Consider the following 27,076-nt stretch of genomic DNA (forward strand, 5'->3'; position numbering starts at 1 on the left):
AGACAAACACATGCACACTTTTCAAAACCCATCCAATTGGTCATGATGAAAACTGTACAAATGTAGGATCTTAGTTTGAGCCGGTTTGCTACAGCAAGAAATGTGGATTATAATGAATGAACATATTTTTAGGGGGTTGATACATTGATACAAGGGAAAATCAAGTTTGACATTTCAAATAGGAAATTACAAACTTCAAAAGCCCTTGTAAACCTCAAATACACTACGAGWTTTACATTTACTGCATTGCAGGAAAGTTATCCTGCAACAGGAMAATTAAATTATGATCCTACATCTGTACAGACATAATGCATGAGGCACATGGGACAAGCTTATGAGGACTTAAGTGCTTATAGGATCTCTGTGTTGAATCCATACAGTCAAGAGTTCCTGGGTTTGTACAGCCATTGCACGTAACATGCTGTCTGTCTGTCAGCCATCCGGAGACCTCGGCCGTTTGGATGCCTATTGGCCCTGCAGTCTTCTTCACAACTCTCAGCTGCTCCCAGGTCAAGGCTGCTGCTTGTGTGGAATGTTTGTTGTTCGCTCCTCCCACCATATCTGTCCCTTATTATTTGAGAGTCATTCAATACCTCCACCATCAAGGTCTCTCCATGCTGACAGATAGCCCCCGCGCCCCGCATTGTGTGCAGATTACTAGCAGTTAGGGAAGAACGCATCTCACAGCTGCACCGTCCAGTTCAATGTGCTACCTCTCAACCCCACCCCCAAACGAGCGGCTATTTCAAATTCACCATTGGGCATGGTCTAATTTAGCGCCCCTCAACAAACGTAACAATGAGCCCCGGGAATTAGGTTACAACAACCTGGCCATGTCCCCTGGACACCGTCCCCGCACCTGCCTCGGCCAGGGGACAGGCAACATATTTGCCAGAATGCAGCAGGGGGACTCTGGCAAATATGAATTAACACCCTTCGTAACCGCCCACCTCAAAGTGACATGAGCGGAGCATCCCAGCAATGGAACGTTAATTCTCTCTCCCTGCTTGTAGCACACAGGGGGACGAAGGGTGTTAATGACTAGATTGATATCACAGATAGAACAATGAGCTAGTTATACAAATCTTTGGTGATATCTCCTTACCAAACAAATATCTGTAAAGAGCAAAGAAGACAGAAAACTGTCTGCTTGGACTTGGCCACTGTGTCTCAGCGTCTTTTCAGAAAGTCAGGGGACTACTTAAGGCTGTGCGTCTCTCTGAAGAGGACTTTACCTGAGTTCTGTGGGCGGCTGAGTGTCAGTTCAGCTGCTCTCTCTCTGTCTATTGAGTTTCAACGAACAGAGTGTCGTGGTTACACCTATCGAGGAGGGTTTACAGAGGGATCGGGAAAAAGAGGGTAGTCAGATTAACGGCGGATTAAGAGGGCTTCCAGACTTTGGCTTTTTTTCTTTGAGTTACCGARGTAATAAAAAGAGATTCCCAACAGGCCAGTAAGACAAGCTTGAGCCTCTCTGTTGAGGTGATACTAAGCACTTCTTTCCTTTCCTTGCCTGAACACAGGACCTGGCTTTGGACAATGTTAGAGGTTTATACAGAGATTTTTCTGTGGTTTGATGCTGACAGAAAAGCACTTGCCGGGTGTTGATTTATGGACAATAAAATATTCACACGACAAGCTTAGCTACCTGATATGCCATACAGCAGCCACTGCAGTCTGACACAGAATCAATCAGAGAACACGTGGATGGCTTGAGGTCTCTCTGTGCACTGGAAAGGAAGAGCGAGTAAGTGAGCGTGGAGTCAGTGAGCGAGCACCACCAGCACAACCCAACAACTTCTGTTCAAAGACCCCAAGAGCTAGTGGCTGCTGTCTATTTTCTCCCTCTCCTTCTCATCTCGATCTATCCCACTGCACTTGGAGGGGCAATAAATAGCCACAAGTTRGCTGAGTGTGGAGCTGCTATCTAATCAAAGCTTAATTCAACACTGCCGCAAAGCAATTTATCCGACAAAGTACTTGGCGATAGAATACAACCTCAGACACTCCCTCACTCTCTCGCTCAAGCTCAACGAGGAAGTGAAAAGAGTGTGTGGCCCGGAGGGTCAGGTCTGCACCCAGAGGAGAGGGCGAGGCGTGGAGCAGCCAGAGAGGGTGTGAAGTGGGGTGGACGAGTGTGTCTCCTTGTCGTCCATCTAGGGGGGAGCAGAGGCTTCTCCAGCCTGTCTGCAGCTCACCACACTAAAATAACCCAACACCCACAAGAGGGAGGCTGTTGCCCAGCGGGTGTGAGGATTGGACACACTTCAAGGGCAGAGGAGCTCACCGCCAGACTGATAGATTGGAGTGTAAGAGCACACTACAGGAGAGTGGACTGAGGGGAGTTTACTTGCCAAGCAAGGTAAGAACTGAAATTATTTTACATAGAATACATGAACACATTTAATGTAGATGATTATATGTGTTTGCTTGAAAAAGTGTTTTTGGACAAAAAAGTTAAGAGCAACCTACTAAGTACATAAAGGGAAAGATACCTAATGACAAAATTACATATTGGTTTCCTTGCCCTGTAAGCAGTCGATGGACAAGGTATGACAGCAATCCATGCTTTGGTTTTGTTTACCTGGCCACTGTATCAAATGGTACCTATATTATATTAGCATTGTTTGGCTTCATGTCCAAGTCCTCCTAAATGATCTAAAAATGTATTGTGTAACTCAATMAAGTTACTTATCGATGATTTGGACATGAAGCGTGAAAATGCTAATATTTCAAGTCTTTTACCCTGTTGAGACATGTGCTTTTTGTTCCTGGGGGTTGAGTTATATTCTAAGCCCATTGACTTGCTCTGCTCACTTGAGATTCATTTTCCAGATGAAAAGCTACAGGCAAACAAATGTGGTCTCCATAATAAGGGGACCACAGTGGCCCTTAAATCAGTGAATAAATACCACAACTTCCTAATAAAAAGCCAACAAGAGTCTATAATCTGATTTCACTGGCCCTCACAATCCACCGGGCACACACTGGTGGAATCAARGTGGTTTCCACTTCATTTCAATGAAATTACCTTTAACCAASGTGGAGTAGACATTAAATTGACGTGTGTGCCCAGTTGGAAGGCATTCTCTGCAACCAGACTAGAACGGGCAACYCGGCTTAGTGTAGCAGGTGTGTGTGTAGCCTACACAAGCGTATGTCTGTTTGGGTGTTTGTAAGTTCCGCTGTTGAGAGTAAGAGTTTAGTATTTATGAGAAAATACTTTGTCTACAGCATACGTGAGGTAATGACAATTCCGGCTCTCACATCTCATGTTAGCCCACTTGCTTTTGATTTAAGGTCCTTCAATAAACACCAATGTAGACATGCTGGGCACATCGACAGGAACCCAGTATCAGTGAGACTCATCTGCCAAGGCTTCATCGTGTTATTTTCTGGCTGCAGCACTGCAGGACTCGACTCGAGATCCCTTGTCCTCCTTCACTGTCACACAGTTATCTCTCTGCCTCCTGTCCTCTACAGATGCTTCCTAGTGATTTGTAGGTGCTGGCAAAACCCAATGTAGGGAGTATCTAACACACTTAGGGGTTGTTATTGGCAACATCAGGCCATCAGGCAACATCAAGTCAGACTCCAAGTCATTGACTGTAAGCCGTTAGTATAACAGCTTTATGAAAATGAAGCCGCTGAAAGCTAAATAACTCATCATGAACAATATGCCCTGCAATGAGGCAATATTATGTTAAAGACCCTTGTAGAGATTCTCCAGAAAAGCCCATCTCTTTCCTCTGTTGCCGTAGCAGCCGTTGACCCCTGTGGCAATCAACCAGTGTTCTGGTGGGSTTAGCAACTGGATTATTCACTTCCAGGGCACATAGCATGTGAGAGGCCTTTCAAGGTACTCCTGTTCTGGTAAAAGAAGGATGAGCCACATTGCACAAACAATAAAGACAGATATTCAGTTCATGCATAAAGACTTTTCCTCTTTCAGACGCTGTATTTTCCCTCCAAAGCCGCAAATAAAGAAAAAAAAACGGTGACAGCTAATGAATACTAGACAGAGTTTTGGCAAGGTAGATTGGTAATTAATTCTAAAGACAGGCGAAGGAGTCCGAGTGCAGTGACTCATACTATAAAACTGGCTGGCTAGAGTCACCTTTCACAACAGCCCTGTATACGTAACAGGGAAGGTCTATACAGTTAGATAAGACAAAGGAGAGGCAAACTCTTCAAGGGTGGCATCTTTTTCCCTATGAGCCAATGCATGTTCTGCCTTGAAGAGGAAATTGACACTTGGGCCAATGGGAGTGGTGCAGGAGCGTGTCATAAAGTATGTCATCCATAAACATTGATTTGTATTTTGTATTTGTTGCTTTTGTAATGCCTAGAGGATTTTGAGGCCTGACAAATTGTTTTCCCTGTCCCTGAGCTTAAGTACATGTGTTACTAGAGGACCGTYCTTCTACACCTGCAMTGCTTGCTGTTTGGGGTTTTAGGCTGGGTTTCTGTACAGCACTTTGAGATATCAGCTGATGTACGAAGGGCTATATAAATACATTTGATTTGATTTYATTTGACTTCTTGAGTGGAAAAGCTCTGGGCAGATAGTAAAACTTTCTAAGACAAAGGGAACCAGAAAGATCATTAATGAATTAAGAACGTGTGGGAAAAGATATTCAATTAAGTCAAGTACATAACAGGATGATAGCATGTGAAGGAGCTCAGGTCCAAGACGACTATGGGAAAAGCACACATACAGTATTTGCTCAATTCAGGTCAAAACTTTAAACCCTTGATTCTTACTTCTCTAAGTGATACATTTTGTCCCTCATATTTGTGTAAAGCAATGTGATTGCAGTCAGAATCAAAGCAGGAAATGGCACAATAAATTGGCCACATATATGATGCAAATGTTTTCATTTGATTAAGAATGACAATTTGACCATATTTATTTTGGGAAGGCATTACAATGAAAAAAACTAACAAATGACAACAACCTTTTCTGAACTCTCTTTTTGTAGTGTGTAATGCATACAAGTGTTCATTTAGCAATTTTCTAAATTGCAGTCATTGACATCAAATGTGGCAATTTAGAATCAAGGGGGTTAGGCAGGCTTAGTAAAAAGACTAACAGAAGCCATATATTAATAAAAGACTAACAAAAGCCATACACTCTCTGAAAGCAGAAAAGTGAATGCTATTATTTTGCTGCTGGTTTTTCATGTGGAAAATATGCATCATAATCATGTAGTCTGAAGCGAGTCACACAAATGTAAACATCAAATTGCCTGGTCAGATGGGTAGAATAATTGGCATGCCATTATCCCAATATAAACACAACACATGCAGGCAGATAGGCAGGCAGCAGAAAGCAGCACAGTTGAGTGTGCTTCTCCATTCTTCCGAATTTGGAAGGATATTATTTGTACACAGAGAGGGAGCCAGGTAGGCACACACCAGGACAGCTCTAAGGCTGTTTGGGTTGAGTGATGTGGATGGAAGTCCTTGATGTGTTTCAGGAGCTGGTTGGGCTCCAAGAGTCAAATTCCCATTTTACAGCAGATGTACCAACTGCATACCCAGGGTGACTGGCAAAGCTTTATAATATGGTTTATTTCGTGGACAGATGCTAGATTATACAGGTTTTCAGGGCTTCTTACAAGTGAAATGGGACTACAGCCAATTTGAAAAACAAGCACCTGTAACTATTGTGTACTAAAAACAATGGTTTGTCACATTTAGCTGGATGAAGATATGTTTTCTCACAATATGCAGTAAAAAGAGACAACAGCCACTGGCAATTGTCACACATCTACAACACACACACACACACACACACACACACACACACACACACACACACACACACACACACACACACAGTGTCTGCGGGATGCAGTCGTCCAGGCATGTGGATGCCTGTTTTCTAAGGCACACAGCCATGAAATTGTGGAGATAATCCCTTGAAAAAATGATCCTTTTCTTACTATCGCCTGCAGTGGAACGTGTGGGCACAGCAGCCCTCCAACCTCAGGAGCCCAATCTGTCGCTACAGCAACAGCCGTCCATTGACTAGCTCCACATTTCCAGGAGGCACAGAATATCAGCATGAACACATAAGGGTGCTTGATTGATATTCATCTCAAATATGTTTCTCGACTCTAGGGAGGTTGAGATTTTGAGAAACAGTGCCAGGAATTGATCACACAATCAGTTTGTGAGTCCAGTGTGGAATAGAAAGGAAGGTTATTGGCAGAAGTGATGACTGTCTAATGGAGATAAACACAAACTGTGCCTGTCCCTTTAAGAGCTGGTCCTTGGCAGGTCTGTGTTGTTAAGTGGGGAGGTGGATCCCTGCCTGTCTTTATTCTGCTTCTGTTTCTTTGACAGGCTTTTTGATCAACAATCCCCTCCGTAATGTCTGCCTGCTCCTGCTCCTGAACATGTGTCTGTGTAGCTCTATTATGTGTTTTTAATAGTTTGTGAGAGCATGTGTTCTTAATCATTCTACCTGAGGACTCTTATTCAGCGGTGAGGTGACCACCTTCAGCTCAGGTGTGTAACATACATACCGTGTGTGTGTGTGTGTGTGTGTGTGTGTGTGTGTGTGTGTGTGTGTGTGTGTGTGTGTGTGTGTGTTTAAATTATTGTAACCTTTTCTAGACAATATCTTGCATTGTTTTGCAAATGAACCAGAATCGGGATTGCTGATTAGGATGATACAGTGCATGAAAATGTGTGTAGGCACCTTGGTGAGTTATCTAACCATCTGGATGGTGCTTTTATGTTTACGCAAAATTGTGGCCTATAATTTGCATCCATCTTGGCATCTTCTTGTTCTACTTAAAATGGGATTTTACATGTTGTGCCACGAACCTACATGGAAAATGCACATTTCAATTACAGTAATGTAATAAGTAAGARGGTAATTACTGAATGAAACAAAACCAAGTTCATCTTCATTTTGATTAGATGCTATTTGTCAGCAGTGCAAATTTGTACAGTGTGGGTTTGATTGAATTCGACACAAAGTGGTGACTGTTAGCATTTGAAAGTCAGCCTCTATGGTCTTGTTATCGTTCACYTTACCATGTGTGTACATGGTCTTTTCAATCAACAATTATAATTGTTGGATTACAGTCAGTATTCTGAATACTGAGATGGATGTTTTACCCTTGCCCTTGCCACTCCATTAGCGTTTCAGTGACGTGAGGACATGCTTCCAAATACAGTTGAAGTCGGAAGTTTACATACACCTTAGCCAAATACATTTAAACTCAGTTTTTCACAATTCCTGACATTTAATTCCTATGTAAAATTCCCTGTCTTAGGTCAGTTAGAATCACCACTTTATTTTAAGAATGTGAAATGTCAGATAATAGTAGAGAGAATGATTTCTTTCAGCTTTTATTTCTTTATCACATTCCAGTGGATCAGAAGTTTACATACACTCAATTAGTATTTGGTAGCATTGCCTTTAAATTGTTTAACTTGGGTCAAATGTTTCGGGTTCCAAAGCTTCCCACAACAAGTTGGGTGAATTTTAGCCCATTCCTCCCGACAGAGCTAGTGTAACTGAGCCAGGTTTGTAAGCCTCCTTGCTCGCACACGCTTTTTCAGTTCTGCCACAAATTTTCAATAGAATTTCCGACCAAGCTTTAACTTCCTGACTGATGTCTTGAGATGTTGCTTCAATATATCCACATAATGTTCCTCCTCATGATGCTCATATTTTGTGAAGTGCACCAGTACCTCCTGCAGCAAAGCCCCCCACAACATGAAGTTGCTACCCCCGTGCTTCACGGTTGGGATGGTGTTCTTCAGCTAGCAAGCCTCCCCCTTTTCCTCCAACATAACGATGGTCATTATGGCCAACAGTTCTATTTTTTGTTTCATCAGACCAGAGGACATTTCTCAAAAAAGTACGATCGTTGTCCCCATTGTCAGTTGCAAACCATAGTCTGGCTTTTTTATGGCGTTTTTGGAGCAGTGGCTTCTTCCTTGCTGAGGCCTTTCAGGTTATGTTGATATAGGACTCGTTTTACTGTGGAATATTAGATACTTTTGTACCTGTTTCCTCCAGCATCTTCACAAGGTCGTTTGCTGTTGTTCTGGGATTGATTTGCACTTTTCGCACCAAAGTACGTTCATCTCTAGGAGACAGAACATGTCTCCTTCCTGAGCAGTATGACGCCTGCGTGGTCCCATGGTGTTTATACTTGCGTACTATTGTTTGTACAGATGAACGTGGTACCTTCAGGCGTTTGGAAATTGCTCCCAAGGATGAACCAGACTTGTGGAGGTCTACATTTTTTTCTGAGGTCTTAGCTGATCTCTTTTGATTTTCCATGATGTCAAGCAAAGAGGCACTGAGTTTGAAGGTAGGCCTTGAAATACATCCACAGGTCCACCTCCAATTGACTCAAATGATGTAAATTAGCCATCAGAAGCTTCTAAAGCCATGACATCATTTTCTGTAATTTTCCAAGCTGTTTAAAGGCACAGTCAAATTAGTGTATGTAAACTTCTGACCCACTGGAATTGGGACACAGTGAATTATAAGTGAAACAATCTGTCTGTAAACAATTGTTGGAAAAATTACTTGTGTCATGCACAAAGTCCTTACCGACTTGCCAAAACTATAGTTTGTTAACAAGAAATTTGTGGAATGGTTGAAAAACGAGTTTTAATGACTCCAACCTAAGTGTATGTAAACTTCCGACTTCAACTGTKGCCTCACACAAATAGCACCTCCAATAAAGGGTTAATTATGAGACCAATTCCCACAGGAACAAATATTGAACAATTATGTTCAAACCGTTTCTGGGGAAAATGTGAATGCTGTTTCTCAACAGGAAATGTGTAAATGGTGGCAGGCTTGTGAAAGAAAGAAAATGATGGTGTCAAGAATATCACAAGAGACCCTAAACTCACACCGTGGCTATGTCCTACAGATACACCATAGAGWCAATCAGTCATTTACAGTTGCCACKYCGATAGAGCGACATTTAGCTAAAAAGACTATAAGTGAGTACAGGAGCGGGGTGAAGTACAGGTCAAAGTGTTTATGATTCCTGTGATCTGAAATATAACTTGATTCAGCAGTAGAGCACAAAACATTTATGTTATAACCAAGGGAGAAAGGGGACAGAAGGTACACCTTATTATTAATGAAGAGAGCTGCACTCAAGTCTCTATTTAAAGCAGGTAACAGAGTGCATCTRGTGGAAGGTCTATTGAAGTCAGACCTGTAATCTGATTGATGAAGAGCCAGGCCCAGGATGAGACGTGCTGCCTGCTGTTGGTATGTCTCCTCCTCAAGCAGTTATACCCTCAGATCTCTCTGCCATTTTCTATCAACAAACTGACATAAGACACATGGAAAATGTATCTTCAGAAAGGAGAACAGGTGAGAAATGGAAGGATCTCAATGTCATAATGTAGATGTTGTGTCAGAAAGGCCAGTGCATGTTACATTTGGCATAGTTGGMCAGGTTTTTGTGAGCGTGMGAAACAAATCCATATGATTCATTTGTTGGGGTTGTATAACATTCTTGTCAACACTTGAGCCAGAACAGACAGCATAGCTGATAATTGACATGGAATCCAGAGCGTCAAGGACAATGGACTGTGGCTATTAAATGTGGCATGGGGAGAAAGCCCTCCTTATATGGAATTAAAACTCCTCTCAGGTTTCCCGTTCAAAGCAGGGCCCATGTTGGCTCTCATTAACAGTTCACAGAACTCCATTAGGCTGTAGCAGGAACAGAGAAGGCCCCAGTTGGCTCTCATTAACAGTTCACAGAACTCCATTAGGCTGTAGCAGGAACAGAGAAGGGCCCAGTTGGCTCTCATTAACAGTTCACAGAACTCCATTAGGCTGTAGCAGGAACAGAGAAGGGCCCATGTTGGCCCTCATTAACAGTTCACAGAACTCCATTAGGCTGTAGCAGGAACAGAGAAGGGCCCATGTTGGCTCTCATTAACAGTTCACAGAACTCATATAGGCTGTAGCAGGAACAGAGAAGGGCCCATGTTGGCTCTCATTAACAGTTCACAGAACTCCATTAGGCTGTAGGCAGACAGAGAAGGCCCATGTTGGCTCTCATTAACAGTTCACAGAACTCCATTAGGCTGTAGCAGGAAACAGAGAAGGGCCCAGTTGGTGCCCACAGCCACATTCACAACGGCCATTCAATGGAATCTCAGAATGACAATTGGGAGATTACTGTGAAGGATATGAAAACTCCATCCAAGGGTATGGCTGAAAAGTATAGCTCCTCGCTCCTCGCTCWWAGTTTGCTCCATTCCAGGAAGAGCTGGAAAGGTCAACTTGCCACTGCATAGAAAAGTGAGGACAGCGCCTTCATCTGGATAAGGCATTTAGATGGACCTGGATAGGACCTGGATAGGGTCGAGTCGGCCGACTACCAAGTGGATATCAAAAATGTAAGTTCAAGTGCTGTGTGGCGGSAATGCAAATGTGATATACCTGAGTCYCTGCATACTCTAGCCATCTAAATGGTTTAGCAGACCACTGTAAGCAAAGAGACCACGCTCACATGTCACATAGGTAACTAATAGCAACACGATATAAACACAGTTGGAGGAGCAGGTTTATCTACTAAGCTGAGATGCAGTATCACTGCACTGCTCTCAAGAAGCCATGATGATCAGTTATCTTTCTAACGGAAGTTAACTGACAGTGTGTATGATGGCCCTGAGAGAGAGAGGTGGCACTGGAGTGGTGCGGTCTTGCTGTAAATGTCCAGTATTAAAGATTCACACAACAGTGTAAATTATTGAGTGAGTGTCTGTGGCCTGTCGAGCAGATCAGGTTTCTCTCAGTTTGATCTTTGGGGGGAGTTGGAGGAGTATTTTCGCATTCCTGACTAACTCCTGACTAACAGCACGCTTCATTTTGGTAGACTGAGTAAGCAAAGCCCCACTTCTGAGCTCTGGAACTACTGAGACATAGAGCTGAGTAATATGGGGAAAGAGATCTAGGCTGATACAAGGTTTTGTTGGAATCAGCAGTTGTAGGTGTCTCTCTCCAGGACCAACACTTGTCGTGGGATACCATCATGTCCGAGCTGATTTATAACTGGGACACCTGGTTAAGTGTCCTTTATCAGAACGATGACAGCAGAATAAGAGTTATGAGCCAAGATGTAATGACCCTGCAGGCCTCCGTGACGGAATTTCTCACTCCTGTTCTGTAACCTTTGGAGACCCCTTTGTGGCCATAATCACGTTTGCCTTATGGTAGAGATTTATGTCATGCCAAAGATAGATGTCCCTACATTCGAGTGTATTGGCACAAGGTAACCCCCTACAGCCTAAAGAGGAATCTTCTGTGCTCGGTTTCAGATCCCGTTTGCACCATGCCTCTGAGAGACTCAGTCACCCTGCTGCTCTGGAGTTGCTGTGTACTAATGCTCATCCACCAATGCGAGGCTCAAGGTAAGGTATTTGCTGCATGTCAATTGGTGCCCTCAAGTAGTCAGTGGCTCAATGCTAGCCAGTACCCATCCACTACAGAAGTGGATGTATACCGGTATATACTTATTATAGTACATATAAGTACTAATAGACAGAGAGCCCTGGCAACTGATACTGTATGCTGGGTAACTATCAGATTGAAGCCAAAGGCGCAATAAGATTTCTGCTTGTTGATAAAAGTAAACAAAACTCTGTTAAAAACATGCATCAGAAGTAGTTTGATAAATAATTTTGAATTAAAATCTAAGTCAATCTAAAAAAGMAGCACACTTTATAATTWAAAAAWWWATATATATTTTTGCGTGCAATAACGAATGTTTTAGATCCGACTCAATAAAACAATGTTTAAAGCATGAAGTACAAAGATTCTTAACTGTATTTTAATTTAAACTTTGAACATGGCTGGCTTGCATGGAACGGCAGGGACTGTTTACTTTATTAGGATCCCCGTTAGCTACTGCACGTGCAGCAGCTACTCTTCCTGGGGTCCACATAAAACATTCAAATACATGACAAAGTACAGAACAGTAATAGACAAGAAAAACAAAAGATATGACATTACATTCAAAAAACAAAAACAAACATATATATATATATATATATATATATAGGAAAGACACCAAGAGACAACAGTAATACTATTTACACACTATTCATATATACTGTGAGGGGACACACACACGCTCTAATACACATATATTTTTTTGTATTGTTTGTATTATTTTTTGCTGTTGTGTTGTTTGTATTTTGTTGTTTTACATTTCTGGGATTTTCCTTGTCTATCTGTGTTTTGTTACTTGTTTTGTGTTTTTTGTGGACCCCGGGAAGAGTAGCTGCTGCTTCTGCAAAAGTGAATGGGGATCCTAATAAACAAATCAAAATGTTGAATCAGTCATAATCTGCCCTCAGTATGGAGTGCAATAGCAGAGAAGTTTTTCTTTCCTTCTCCCTCCCTTGTGAACTCAACTGTGAAATTCCTGTCTGGTTACAGAATGTGATTAATTTTTGCGTTGGCCCCTTGGGGAGAGAAGGGGAACCGTGATGTGGTATGAGGCATTGTGTCAAGAGGTGTGTGACACGTGTCAGAGAACAGATGTCTGACCCTAGAGCGAGCGGCAGGAAAGCCCTCTGTCACAGCAGTAGCTACTAGCCATGGGGTTTGCTTTAAGGATAAAGMGTCGAACAGTCTTCCCCAACCCCGTCTGCATCTTTAGGCCCCGCCAGGAGCKTCAGAGCCAGGGGATGGCGGCTGATGATCCCTACTCGGCCGTCTTGCCTAAATATTTTTCTAGCGCCGCAAGCAGCTGAGTGGATCCAGAGATTAAATGATCCTTAATTTCTCAGGGATCTGGTTACGACTCCCTCATCTCCTTCAGACACTGGTGGCCCCTCGCACGTCCCTCCTCACCTCCCCTTCCTCCTCAATCTGAACTTAGGGCACACACACGTTCACACACTCCTTGGAGCGTGGGCTGGTGGCAGGCACACGGCCTGTCTGGGGATCAAAATGGAAGAAACCCAAACCTGTGCTGTGTGTATGACTGGCACCAGAGCTCTGGCCACGGCGCGAGCAGGGGAGGATGGGAGGGGGGATAAAGTTTCATGGCCAGGGTTAAATTTAGATCCCCCTGGTTTCAACACGGAGAGACTCGTGTGAACTACCCCCCCAGAGGAGCACCGGGGAGCTTGCAGGCCCTGGGGGCCAGCCTAGGGAAYAAAACAGCACCTGTCCCCCCATGATTAGATGGCAAATCAGAAGCTCTTAAATAACACTGCTCCAGACAAAGGGCATTGTGTTTAACAGTTGGTGGTCCAGTCATTATTTCCGTGATTATCATGGTGATACATAAGCTGGTGACAAGGCCCTGTCCAAGGCCTGGATACGTACGATATCACCAACAAGCATTCTATGAATGACAAGTTGACAACTTACAGTATACTGTATATAACGTTACACAGTTGTCATTATTTCTATTTTGACAATGCTTATACTATACAGATTTTTTTTGTTATCTTGCTCAATAATCAAGCAGCTGGGGACTTCGTCCTGATTAGTTCAGGACTATTTATCCTGATTCCAAGTCTTCCAGGAATCAGTCTGTTGCTGATTCTGAGCCCTGGGCCTATTTGGGGTCGTGTGTGCCTTCATGGTTCCAGTCTTAGCAGAGCTGGAGGGAACTTATTACAAGCACACAGAGCTCACCACAGGGACAGGGAATGGGGCAGACCAGACAGGCTTCCCTGGCAAATAGTGGCTGGGATTGGGCCACTCTGACTTGCTGCAGGGCCAGCAGCAGGAATGAGAGGCAGGCTGCTGTCCATGCCAGGAGGCTGACTTGTCTCATCAGTCTATCCACACTCTGCAGTGATCAGACGGCTGTGCACCATGGCCTGCTCATTCCCTCCCTATGGACATGTGCATGATGTGTGCCTTTGACGCACCCCCATCCTGCATACTCCTCCTCTCTGTCCCTCTCACTCTCTTCTCAATCATTGTGATGCTCACTGTGGCCCAACTCTTCCATCCCCTTAAACTCTCAATGTGTCTTTCTTCCTGCCAGATGGAACACAGTTCACACAGCGCATCAAGAGGCTTTGAAGTTTATTCTAATAAAAGGGAAATAAAATGGCCTCCATGTAGCTTTAACACTAGGGAGMATGAGAAATCAGAGAGCTCTCTGCTCTTCAGCAAATAACAGAAATATGCTCCCATCCTAACCTGAGGCACTGGCAGCATGGGATAAATGGCATCTGAAGGATTGCTGATGGTGTGTACTGTGACATCCGCTGTGCCATTTCAGGACACTGTACAGGCCAGGCAAATGGCTGGATCAGGGGTCAAGTCAACTGTAATTGCTTTGCTTTGCGTACACAGTAGCATTTAAACCAATTTATTTCCTATGGTCCTATAAAATTGCTAAATGTTTCTAGATAGACATGCATATGTATGGGCAGGTTTAATTAGATTCAGCCCCAAGTCATATAAGATGCCACATCTCTTAATGCTTGTTGTTATATTGAATGAAACATGCTTTTAAAAGAGCACAGTTTCATTTTTGAATGCCAAAAACATAAATAAGGTCTCTGAAAATATAACAGCTCACTGCAGTATTCCCCATTGTCTATGGGATTTATTGTTTTAATAACTTGCCTGTTTAGAATACATGAGCTAATACTGGGCTTTCCCATACTGGGCTTTCCCAGCTGTCCGCATTTAAGAGATGACGGTTTCTGAACTGCTTCACCATTCTCAGATAACAGTTAGTACTTCTCAGCTGTTCCCGCGATGGCGATGGGAAAGCCTTTCATTGTTCAAGGTCCGCTATGTTCCCARGGACACAGGGCTTACCGCAAGCCCACTGTCGTGTTGTTCATGGAAAATGCCTGCCATTCCACATCAAACCAATGAGTGTCTGCATTGTATGCATACGCAACCGCAGGATAAACCAATTGTCTTCTGGTACAGATTATAATTTTGCCAAAGTTACAACTATTCTAAATGTTGAGATGTGAAAACGGAACAAAAGGAAGAAATATAGTCAGTTGAGCRGAGAAACTAAAGCTAACAACACAGGCTATACTAAAACATTTCCTACTGTATATTAAAGACAGAATTTGTATAAGTTACTGTTTGGGAACAAAATTTAATATAGGCTGTTGTAAGAACACTGCTCTAAAAATCCCTCAAAGTCCACCTCTCTATAGTGAGAGGTTTAGGATGTGTATAGTACTACAGTGTGGGAGTGTTTGTGAATTCCAGTGGGGTTTGGGCAGAGTTTGTGCGGGTGGAGACATGACTGCACGGCATTCCTCTCCTCCCACCGCACACGCTCCCCTCGTGCTGCTTACTGCTACACACGCACCCCACACACCCTACCTGGCAAACCCCCATTYTTTACCAAAGCCAAATGCAGACAGTACATTGGTATGCCTAAGGCCAGCCAAATCCACTAGTAACAACTGAGGACAATAACAGATAACTCACATATCCCTTTAGCAGTAGTTCAAATGCTTGCCAGTTCAAGGGGATGTTTAATAACTCAGCAATGCAGCTGTATTTTCCTTTCTGAAACCAATAGCATATAACTCATAGTCAGATACAATCATATGAAACCCCAAGTCAAATTAAACTGTGCGCCTCATCATGRGGGCTTCGTCTAACCTCGTCACCACTCCCCAGAAATCTGTCTGGTGGACGAGGCTGGCTTCGACTGACATTTTTTTCACTGTTGTTTCATCATAACAAATGAGCAGATCCTCAGATGCKTGTCTGTCTGTCTGAGCAGCAGCTCAAAGTTCCCCAGCAGTTGCACTGAGGAGTCATCGCACAGTCTCCGTGGAACACACGCTCTTGTAAAGAAACACTGCGCACACGGACGACCGACTGCCTAGGGTTAGAGGTCAAAGTATCATCAGCYTCCCATCGAGCCCTGAAATCCCTCAAGCATCACTCAAACAGCGGTCATTCAGATAAGCTTATTCTGACTTTACAATTATCGAACCGCGAGTGTATTTCTCAGATACTGTTGTGTTAGAAATGGTTGTGGTAGAAAATGTATGCGCGCARGACTGTAAGTCGCTTGGGATAAATGGCATATATTATATTAGGAATTAACTCACTGAATTCAATTGAGTTTTATAGAGCATCAAATGTATTTATCATCAACTGCTGGAGAAATAAAGCTGTGAGGTTCATGCTTACAAACAGCAGAAATATCACAGATAAAGCAAATGAATCTGTTCCGTGGATAATAGCCGTATCTAATRAATGACAAGTATTGCGTCTGAATGTCAGGATATTACTGGTACATCTGGGATCTTTCTCTGAAATGACTGTTTCCTTTCTCTTACAGCTCRAAACTGCACGTGTAATGTGACCAATAGTCGGTGTGACGAGAATGCGGTGTGCAGGTAAGGAGAAACTTGATGGAAGATGCATCCATCTTTAACATGTCTAAAATATGATACAGTGCCTTCGGAAAGTATTCAGACCCCTTGACTTTTTCCACAATTTGTGAGGTTACAGCCTTACTCTAAAATGGATTAAATTGTTGTTTTTCCTCATCAATCAACACACGATGCCCCATAATGACAAAGCAAAAACAGCTTTTTAGACATTTTTGCTAATTTATAAAAWGTTTAAACAGAAATATCACATTTACATTAATATTCAGACCCGTTCCTCGGTACTTTGTTGAAGCACCTTCGGCAGCAATAACAGCCTCGAGTRTTCTTGGGTATGACWCTACAAGCTTGGCACACCTATATTTGGGGAATTTCTCCCATTCTTCTCTGCAGATCCTCTCAAGCTCTGTCAGGTTGGATGGGGAGCGTTGCTGCACAGCTATGTTCAGGTCTCTCCAGAGATGCTCGATCGGGTTCAAGTCCGGGCTCTGGCTGYGCCACTCAAGGACATTCAAAAACTTGTCCCAAAGCCACCCCTGCGTTGTCTTGGCTGTGTGCTTAGTATCGTTGTCCTGTTGGAAGGTGAACCTTCGCCCCAGTCTGAGGTCCTGAGCGCTCTGGAGCAGGTTTTCATCAAGGATCACTCTGTACTTTGCTTCGTTCATCTTTGCCTCGATCCTGACTAATCTCCCAGTCCCTYCCACTGAAAAACACCCCCACAGCATGATGTTGCCACCATGCTTCACCATAAGGATGGTGCCAGGTTTCCTCCAAATGTGACACTTGGCATTCAGGCCAAAGAGTTGAATCCTGGTTTCATCAGACCAGAGAATCGTGTTTCTCATGGTCTGAGAGTCTTTAGGTGCCTTTTGGAAAACTCCAAGCCGGCTGTCATGTCCCTTTACTGAGGAGTGGCTTCCGTCTGGCCACTCTACCATAAAGGCCTGATTGGTGGAGTGCTGCAGAGATGTTTGTCCTTCTGGAAGTTTCTCCCATCTCCACAGAGGAACTCTAGAGCTCTGTCAGAGTGACCATCGGGTTCTTGGTCACCTCCCTGACCAAGGTCCTTCTCCCCCGATTGCTCAGTTTGGCTGGGAGGCCAGCTCTAGGAAGAGTCTTGGTGGTTTCAAACCTCTTCCATTTAAGAATGATGGAGGCCATTGTGTTCTTGGGGACCTTCAATGCTGCCGAAATTGTTTGGTACCCTTCCCCAGATCTGTGCCTCGACACAATCCTGTCTCGGAGCTCTACAGACAATTCCTTCGAWCTCATGGCTTGGTTTTTGCTCTGACATGCACTGTCAACTGTGGGACCTTATATAGACAGGTGTGTGCCTTTCCAAATCAAATCAATTGAATTACCTCAGGTAGACTCCAATCAAGTTGTAGAAACATCTCAAGGATGATCAATGGAAACAGGATGCACCTGAGCTCAATTTCGAGTCTCATAGCAAAGGGTCTGAATACTTATGTAAATAAGGTAATTKATATWTTTTTTTGCAAACATTTCTAAAAACCTGTAGATTGCTGAGGATTTTTCTTATTTAATCAGTTTTAGAATAAGGCATTAACGTAATAAAGTGGAAAAAGTCAAGGAGTCTGAATACTTTTCCAATGCACTGTATATCTTAATGTGTTGCCTATGACAAGCATACAGTTGAAGTCGGAAGTTTACATACACCTTAGCCAAATACATTTAAACTCAGTTTTTCACAATTCCTGACATTTAATCCTTGTAAAAATTCCCCGTCTTAGGTCAGTTAGGATCACCACTTTATTTTAAGAATGTGAAATGTCAGAATAATAGTAGAGAGAATTATTTCTTTCAGCTTTTATTTCTTTCATCACATTCCCAGTGGGTCAGAAGTTTACATACACTCATTTAGTGTTTGGTAATATTGCCTTTAAATTGTTTAAATTGGGTCAAACGTTTCAGGTAGCCTTCCACAAGCTTCCCACAATAAGTTGGGTGAATTTTGGTCCATTCCTCCTGACAGAGCTGGTGTAACTGAGTCAGGTTTGTAGGCCTCCTTGCTCGCACACGCCTTTTCAGTTCTCCCCACAAATTTTCTATAGGATTGAGGTCAGGGCTTTGTGATGGCCAATCCAATACCCTGACTTTGTTGTCCTTAAGGTATTTTGCCACAACTTTGGAAGTATGATTGGGGTCAATGTCCATTTGGAAGACCCATTTGCAACCAAGCTTTAACTTCTTGACTGATGTCTTGAGATGTTGCTTCAATATAGCCACATAATTTTCCTCCCTCATGATGCCATCTATTTTGTGAAGTGCACCAGTCCCTCCTGGAGCTAAGCACCTCCACAACATGATACTGGATGGTCATTATGGCCAAACAGTTCTATTTTTGTTTAATCAGACCAGAGGACATTTCTCCAAAAAGTACACATGTCCCCATGTGCAGTTGCAAACCGTAGTCTGGCCTTAAAATGGCGGTTTTGGAGCAGTGACTTCTTCCTTGCTGAGCGGCCTTTCAGGTTATGTTGATATAGGACTCTTTTTACTGTAGATACCTTTGTACCTYTTTCCTCCAGCGTCTTCACAAGGTCCTTTGCTGTTGTTCTGGGATTGATTTMCACTTTTCACACCAAAGTACGTTCATCTCTAGGAGACAGAACGCGTCTCCTTCCTGAGCGGTATGACGCCTGTGTGGTCCCATGGTGTTTATACTTGCATACTATTGTTTGTACAGATGAACGTGGTATCTTCAGGCGTTTGGAAATTGCTCCCAAGGATGAACCAGACTTGTGGAGGTCTACAAWWWWTTTTTCTGAGGTCTTGGCTGATTTCTTTTGATTTTCCCATGATGTCAAGCAAAGAGGCACGGAGTTTGAAGGTAGACCTTGAAATACATCCACAGGTACACTTCCAATTGACTCAAACYATGTCAATTAGCCTATCAGAAGCTTCTAAAGCCATGGCATCATTTCCTGGAATTTTCCAAGCTGTTTAAAGGCACWGTCAACTTAGTGTATGTAAACGTCTGACCCACTGGAATTGTGACATTGTGAATTATAAGTGAAATAATCTGTCTCTAAACAATTGTTGGAAAAATTACTTGTGTCATGCACAAAGTAGATTTCCTAACCGACTTGCCAAAACTATAGTTCGTTAACTAGAAATTTGTGGAGTGGTTAAAAAACGAGTTTTAATGACTCCAACCTAAGTGTATGTAAACTTCCYACTTCAACTGTATATGACAAACATATAAAGCCATCATTCAGGCCCACGATATTCTGGTGTCAATTATGTCCTTTAGAGCGGGTCACACTCACAAAATCTATGGAGTGCATTCTACGAATGTTCATATTTATGTGCCTCACAGATACTGTACAGAGCAGCGCATTGCAAAAGTTATTTTGTTAAGTATGGGCGCCCTCCTGTGTCCATTGCGGAGGGTAAGAGTGGCCCTGCAATTTTTGATTATGCCACTGTATATAACTGTATATCAGTGGAGGCTGCTGAGGGGAGGACGGCTCATAATAATGGCTGGAATGGAGTGAATGGAATGGCATCAAACCATGTATTTGATGTGTTTGATGTATTTGATACCATTCCACTGATTCCGCTCCAGCCATTACCACGAGCCCATCCTCCCCATTTAAGGTGCCACCAACCTCCTGTGCTGTATATCTCCATCATGAGGCTGTGTTGGCTATAGAGATGAGAGCTGATCTAACTGGCTGTGCTGTATTCCAGGTGTGACCCGGGTTGGGAGGGGCAGCAGTGCGACGTCTGTGTGAGAATGCCAGGCTGTGTCCATGGATCGTGTCACCAACCCTGGCAATGCACCTGCGAGCCTGGATGGGCAGGGCGCTTCTGCGACAAAGGTGACAGAAAATATTTGTATGTATCAGACCATCATAATTGTATTTGTTCAGTGAGTGGTAGAGCAGTACGTATTCACKGCTTCTCTCCTCTGCTTCAGATATCCATGTGTGTACAAATGAGGCACCTTGTCAGAACGGTGCCACTTGTTACGCCAACGTTTCAGGGGAATACTCCTGCCTCTGCKCCGAGGGATTTCACGGGAGGAACTGCGAGCACAAGACAGGACCCTGTCATAAGACCGGCAGGTGAGTTCAATTAGCAACACACTCGAAAACAATCTATGGAACAAGTTTGTCTCAGGCCTACTGCTTCTGCCTTAATCAAAACAAATCACAAGTTCAACCCCAACCAGTGACTCAACATACAGGAATGAGTGGTCATTTTAGACTTTCCAACGGGAAACTAGCTACACTATTAGTGTGTGTAAATTACAATAAATCAGTTGTTCTCTCAATGAGTGTGTTTCAGTGTGTGTGTGGGTTTTGACTGTGGTGTGTCCCAGCTGGTCCCCTGATGGCAGTCAAAAACATGCAGACTGGCGCGGGCCACGTAGCAGCCTGGTCAATTTGTATCCACTGGAGAGCAATCATGTGATTTAATGGGATCATTATCGGCCAAGTGAGTGGCCTCTAGTGCTAACAAACACATTGAAGCCAGGCATCTACACTACAGCCCCCATTGAGTTCCCAAATCACTGGCTAAATGGTTACCAGGGAAACGATACAGGCCAAGGCACAGACTCTGGGGCAGATTTGTCTTAAAGTGCCAAATCAATGCCTGATTGAATGTAATCAGTGATCATCACAGAGTAAGCGCCACACATTTACTTACAAATCAGTTGGATGTCCAGGCCCATATGAACAGGCTTGGGTTAAGTAATCAATTCAGCACTGAAAATCTATTCAGTTATTCAGATCATTTACCTCAGGGTTTTTAGTGCTTATGTTGTCTTTATCTTTCAGGTCTTCATGTAAGAATGGCGGGCAGTGTGAGGACAGTGGCGGTTATGCTCCAGAGCTCTCCTGCCGCTGCCTGGCAGGCTTCACCGGGCCACGTTGCGAGAACAACATGGACGACTGCCTGATGCGCCCTTGTGGTAACGGTGCCACCTGCCTGGATGGCATCAACCGCTTCTCCTGCCTCTGTCCCGAGGGCTTCACGGGCCGGTTCTGCACCGTCAACCTGGATGACTGTGCCAGCCAACCTTGCCTTAATGGAGGACGCTGCCTGGACCGTGCCAGCACCTTCCACTGCTTCTGCAAGCCTGGGTTCACTGGCAGGACCTGCGAGGTGCCCTTAAGGAGCCCAGAGAGCCAAGCGCCCATCAGCAGCTCCCGTGACTGGGCTGGGGGAGGTGGGGGCTGGGGAAGGGTAACTCAGTCCAGGCCAGACCAGGACATCACGAGGGGGGACAATAATAGTGGAGACAGGCTGCTGAAGATCTCTGTGAAGGAGGTTGTGACCCAGTGGGGGTCGTCTGGCCTGTCAGAGGTGCAGCTCATCACCCTCCTGGTGCTGGGGTGCATGACACTTGCCGTGGTGGTGCTCACAGCTGGCCTGGTGCTGAGGGGGCATTGGCAGGACCACTGTGCAAGCTGCCGGTGCGGCCCCACCCCCCGCCTGCACCKGCTGAAACACCGAGACCGCCAGCCGCCCCCGCAGAGCCACCTAGTCACAGTGGAGCAGGAGTGTAAGATCAGCTTCCTYCACACGCCCACAGCCCCAGAACTGGAGAAGAAGAAACTGAACACTGAGGTGATTTAGGTTATGTTTACTACCTCCACAGCCCTGAACACAGGACACAGACTGCTCTCAGCAGAGGGAAAGCCATGCTTTTATCCCAGCCCTGCCTCCATGACTGATTTTCTTCAGTACTGACAGTCAAAATAKAGACAACATACCGACCTAGGTATCGATACCTAAAGAGACGCAGGACCAAGAAGGGACCAGTGGGTCTGTTCAAGGGTAAATGTTAGMAGTGTCAAACACATTCTCCTAACAAAAGGAGCGTAGTCCTAATATGACGGATTATTTGTTCACCACAGGGGTAAAGTGGAGGTACATCATGAGAAATATACTCAAGTCCTTTGGTTACTTGTCACGGACAACCAATGTGTAATTTGTCCGTCCTCAAAATCAACTGATTCGGTTTCTTGGCATGAACTGCATGTAAGACAGGCCTACTGACAGACAGCTTTGGAATGCAAGCCGAGACAATGCCCTTGTTATGTCAACCTAATTGGTGTACTGGTATTTGTCACTGCTGTTCTCATCACGATATTAGGCCAAAATGTTAGACATGAATGAATCTACCCATATTTTTCCAAATGGGCTCTGACCTCGGAACAAGCTCTGCAGTGAGCAGAATTCAGACATGCAGACAAATGATTGCCTGAGTTCATGTTGTTTTAACAGTGTACTTTCTATAKCACAGACTAAAGAACTGCAACACCTCAACACCTACTTCATTTAAGTAACTGTCCAGTGTTTCCAGATTTCTATMAAATATGACCTATAATTAATTACAATACGAGTAAAATAGTTTTCCTTCCAAAAAAGTGTAATTATGTATGTAAAAAATCTGCTTTTCTGTATTGGAATGGTGTGGGGGTACCCCATAGAGTTAGATAGAGGCACGGGCATTGCCATTTAGGGCTTTCAACATTTTAAGGTAGTCAACAGGGTTGTACTTTCTATGGGTTACGGAAGGATGACATGATTCCATCCAGGTCATCAGGAGGGATCAGCCAATGAATTATACTTGTGAGAAAACACTAGGTGGCCGTATGTACCTTTTCYGTTTGTTTGTCAACTCATAGACGTAGTAGAAGAAGAAAATTGACTACTTCAAAATAAAGATGGCCATGGTCCCTTCTTGTCCCATGATGGCTGCCTGTGCGCTCACAGATGCCATCATGGGACATACACTGAGTGTACAAAACATTAGGAACCCCTGGTCTTTCCATGACATAGACTGACCAGGTGAATCCAGGTGAAAGCTYTGATCCCTTATTGATGTCACTTGTTAAATCCACTTCAATCAGTGTAGTTGAAGGGTAGGAGACAGGTTAAAGATGGACTTTTAAGCCTTGAGACAATTGAGACATGGATTGTGTATGTGTGCCATTCAGAGGGTGAATGGGSGAGACAACAGATTTAAGTGCCTTTGAACTGGGTATGGTAATAGGTGCCAGGCGCACCGGTTTGAGTGTGTCAAGAACTGCAACACTGCTGGGTTTTTCACACTCAACAGTTTCCCATGTGTATCAAGAATGATCCAAAGGACCCAAAGGACATCCAGCCAACTTGACATAACTGAGGGAAGCATTGGAGTCAGCATGGGCCAGCATCCCTGTGGAACGCTTTCGACACCTTGTAGAGTCCATGCCCTGACAAATTGAGGTTTTTCTGAGGGAAAGATGTTCCTAATGTTTTGTACACTCAGTGTATATAAAGATGATATGTCAATTGGTCACTGTGGAGTAACCCAACAACAGAATGATGCGAGTGTATACCGGTCATWAAAAATATGAATGTGTAGACCGCTGATTGGAAAGCTCATCCTTCTCTATGAGGAAATAGCAAGCATTTTTTAAATATTCTGTTTGAGATACACGTTTGAGGTGGGGACTTCGTGTTTTTTAATTGATTTATGCTTTGGCCATATGAGTATAGGATGAGTCAACAACATTATTTGGGTATTAGTTAACAGAATATAAACTTTTAAGAGTGAGATTTTCACTGGACAGTTACTTTAAGTTATAATTGTATCATTTTGTAAAAAGTAATATTCTGTCAACACTGAAAATGAATTTGTGACCTGTTTACTTCTGTATGGTGTTTAATAGCGAATAACAATATGGATTTGCTTAACAGTATTTTGAAGCTGTACATTTTATTTATTTTCTGTAATTTATTTGTAGAACGTGGTCTATTTGCAATGAGTCTTATTTTTTATACTGAATTGTCTGCAATAAAGTTGTGAACTGTTTCTTGTACAAAGTGCCGTAATGACTGCCAAAATGCTTCCACTTCAGTGTAGATAGAGCCAGGATACAGATAACAGGTACAGAAGATCTAAGAACACATACCTGGCTTTATCCCTAAATTACATGACCGCAGCGTGACAGGTCAATTCAATCAAGCAATTGAAAACAACACATTGATCGTCCATTTACCTATGATACTGTCCCTTCRTTGCTACAAGGTGTCAAATCTATATAAAAAAAAGCATTCTGAATGTCTATTTTCCAGGAGACAAACACCAATGGTTCAGACTTAGCACTTTATACCATCACTGTTATAGACCTGCAGTCTTTTCTAGGAAGCAATTGTTTCTACATAATTTGAGACTTACCRTTTTAGTTTCCCTGAATCTCTGTGCTCTTATCCCACCATCAACATTTCCTCAGCTCCCAAGCCCCTGAATTTACCAAATAATGCCCTATCTGAATAGGTCTATCGGACAATTTTCTTGGGTCACTATAACTATAACTATTTTGCCAATTGGATTGGTCCCCTCTACCACACGGAACCCCACTAATCTACCGACGGAAACGCACGAGGTGGCTATAAACAGACCTCCATCTTCTGCCAGCTTGCTACCCATGGCCCGGCTAGCTGTCTGAATCGCCGTTACCCCAACCAACCTCACTACTCACTGGACCCATATGATCACTCGGCTAAGCATGCCTCTCCTTAATGTCAATATGCCTTGTCCATTGCTGTTCTGGTTAGTGTTTATTGGCTTATTTCACCGTAGAGCCTCTAGCCCTGCTCATTATACCTTATCCAACCTTCAGTTCCACCACCCACACATGCGATGACATCATCTGGTTTCAATGATGTTTCTAGAGACAATATCTCTCTCATCATCACTCAATGCCTAGCTTTACCTCCACTGTATTCACATCCTACCATACCTTTGTCTGTACATTATACCTTGAAGCTATTTTATCGCCCCCAGAAACCTGCTCCTTTTACTCTCTGTTCCGGATGTCCTAGACGACCAATTCTCATACGTTTTAGCCGTACCTTTATCCTACCTTTCGCTCCTTCTGTTACCTACTGGTAGATGTAGAGGTGAATCCATGTGCCCGTGTGTCAGTGCCTCTGGCTCCACTCGCTTCGCGGTTGTCCTGACAAGCCTATACTGGTGCAAGATAGGCTTTGCAGAGTTCTGTCCTACTATCCAGGTCTGGTACCTGAAACACTATTTGAACTTCTACTCTTAAAAATCCACCTCTCTCATAAAACAGAGTACTCTCACCGTTTGCCGCCTGCCTTATAGACCACCCTTGCCCCCAGCTGTGCTCTGGACACCATATGTGAACTGATTGCCTCCCATCTATCTTCAGAGCTCGTGCTGCTAGGTGACCTAAACTGGGACATGCTTAACACCCCAGCCATCTACAATCTAAGCTTGATGCCCTCAATCTCACACAAATTATCAATGAACCTACCAGGTACCACCCCAAAGCCGTAAACACGGGCACCCTCATAAATATCAATCCTAACCAACTTGCCCTCTAAATACACCTCTGCTGTTTTCAACCAAGTCTCAGCGATCACTGCCTCATTGCTGCATCCGTAATGGGTCAGCGGTCAAACGACCTCCACTCATCACTGTCAACGCTCCCTGAACACTTCAGCGAGCAGCCTTTCTAATCGACCTGGCCCGGGTATCCTGGAAGGATATTGACCTCATCCCGTCAGTAGAGGAATCCTGGTTATTTTTTTAATTCCTCCTCACCATCTTAATAAAGCATGCCCCCAGTCAAGAAATTTAGAACCATGAACAGATATAGCCCTTGGTTCTCTCGCAGACCTGACTGCCCTTAACCAAACACAAAAACATCCTGTGGCGTTCTGCATTAGCATCGAACAGCCCCCGTGATATGCAACTTTTCAGGGAAGTTAGAAACCAATATACACAGGCAGTTAGAAAAGCCAAGGCTAGCTTTTTCAAGCTGAGATTTGCTTCCTGCAACACAAACTCAAAAAAGTTTTTGGGACACTGTTAAAGTCCATGGAGAATAAGAGCACCTCCTTCCAGCTGCCCACTGCACTGAGGATAGGAAACTCTGTAACCACCGATAAATCCACTATAATTGAGGAATTTCAAAAAGCATTTTTCTACAGCTGGCCATGCTTTCCAACCTGGCTACCCCTACCCCGGTCAACAGCACTGCACCCCCCACAGAAACTCGCCCAAGCCTTCCCCATTTCTCCTTCTCCCAAATCCAGTCAGCTGATGTTCTGAAAGAGCTGCAAAATCTGGACCCTACAAATCAGCCGGGCTAGACAATCTGGAACCTTTCTTTCTAAAATGATCTGCCGAAATTGTTGCAACCCCTATTACTAACCTGTTCAACCTCTTCTTCGTGTTGTCTGAGATTCCCAAAGATTGGAAAGCAGCTGCAGTCATCCCCCTCTTCAAAGGGGGGACACTCTTGACCCAAATGCTACAGACCTACAGTGGGGAGAACAAGTATTTGATAACCTGCCAAAATTCGGCAGTGTTTCCTACTTACAAAGCATGTAGAGGTCTGTAATTTTTATCATAGGTACACTTCAACTGTGAGAGACGGAATCTAAAACAAAAATCCAGAAAATCACATTGTATGATTTTTAAGTAATTAATTTGCATTTTATTGCATGACATAAGTATTTGATACATCAGAAAAGCATAACTTAATATTTGGTACAGACCCCTTTGTTTGCAATTACATAGATCATACGTTTCCTGTAGTTCTTGACCAGGTTAGCACACACTGCAGCAGGGATTTTGGCCCACTCCTCCATACAGACCTTCTCCAGATCCTTCAGGTTTCGGGGCAATAGGGACTTTCAGCTCCCT

The 27,076-nt window shown here is 43.7% G+C and overlaps 1 protein-coding gene across 2 annotated transcripts; it reads left to right on the plus strand.

Annotated features, from left to right (window-relative positions):
* Positions 1–1,595: 1,595 nt before the first annotated feature.
* On the plus strand, positions 1,596–24,208 carry dlk2 (delta-like 2 homolog (Drosophila)). 2 transcript variants are annotated; one of them, XM_023969853.2, is made up of 6 exons: positions 1,596–2,362; positions 11,332–11,424; positions 16,317–16,374; positions 20,086–20,216; positions 20,315–20,462; positions 21,180–24,208. In XM_023969853.2, exons 2-6 carry the CDS (start codon positions 11,346–11,348, stop codon positions 21,979–21,981), a joined length of 1,218 nt encoding a protein of 405 aa, XP_023825621.1. In that variant the 5' UTR covers positions 1,596–2,362; positions 11,332–11,345; the 3' UTR covers positions 21,982–24,208. The 2 variants fall into 2 exon arrangements, with proteins under 2 accessions (XP_023825621.1, XP_023825622.1); XM_023969854.2 differs by lacking the exon at positions 1,596–2,362 and adding an exon at positions 6,360–6,516.
* The last annotated feature ends 2,868 nt before the right edge of the window (positions 24,209–27,076 follow it).

This window comes from Salvelinus sp. IW2-2015, linkage group LG25, assembly GCF_002910315.2.
Source record: "Salvelinus sp. IW2-2015 linkage group LG25, ASM291031v2, whole genome shotgun sequence".
Taxonomy (NCBI): Eukaryota; Metazoa; Chordata; class Actinopteri; order Salmoniformes; family Salmonidae; genus Salvelinus; species Salvelinus sp. IW2-2015.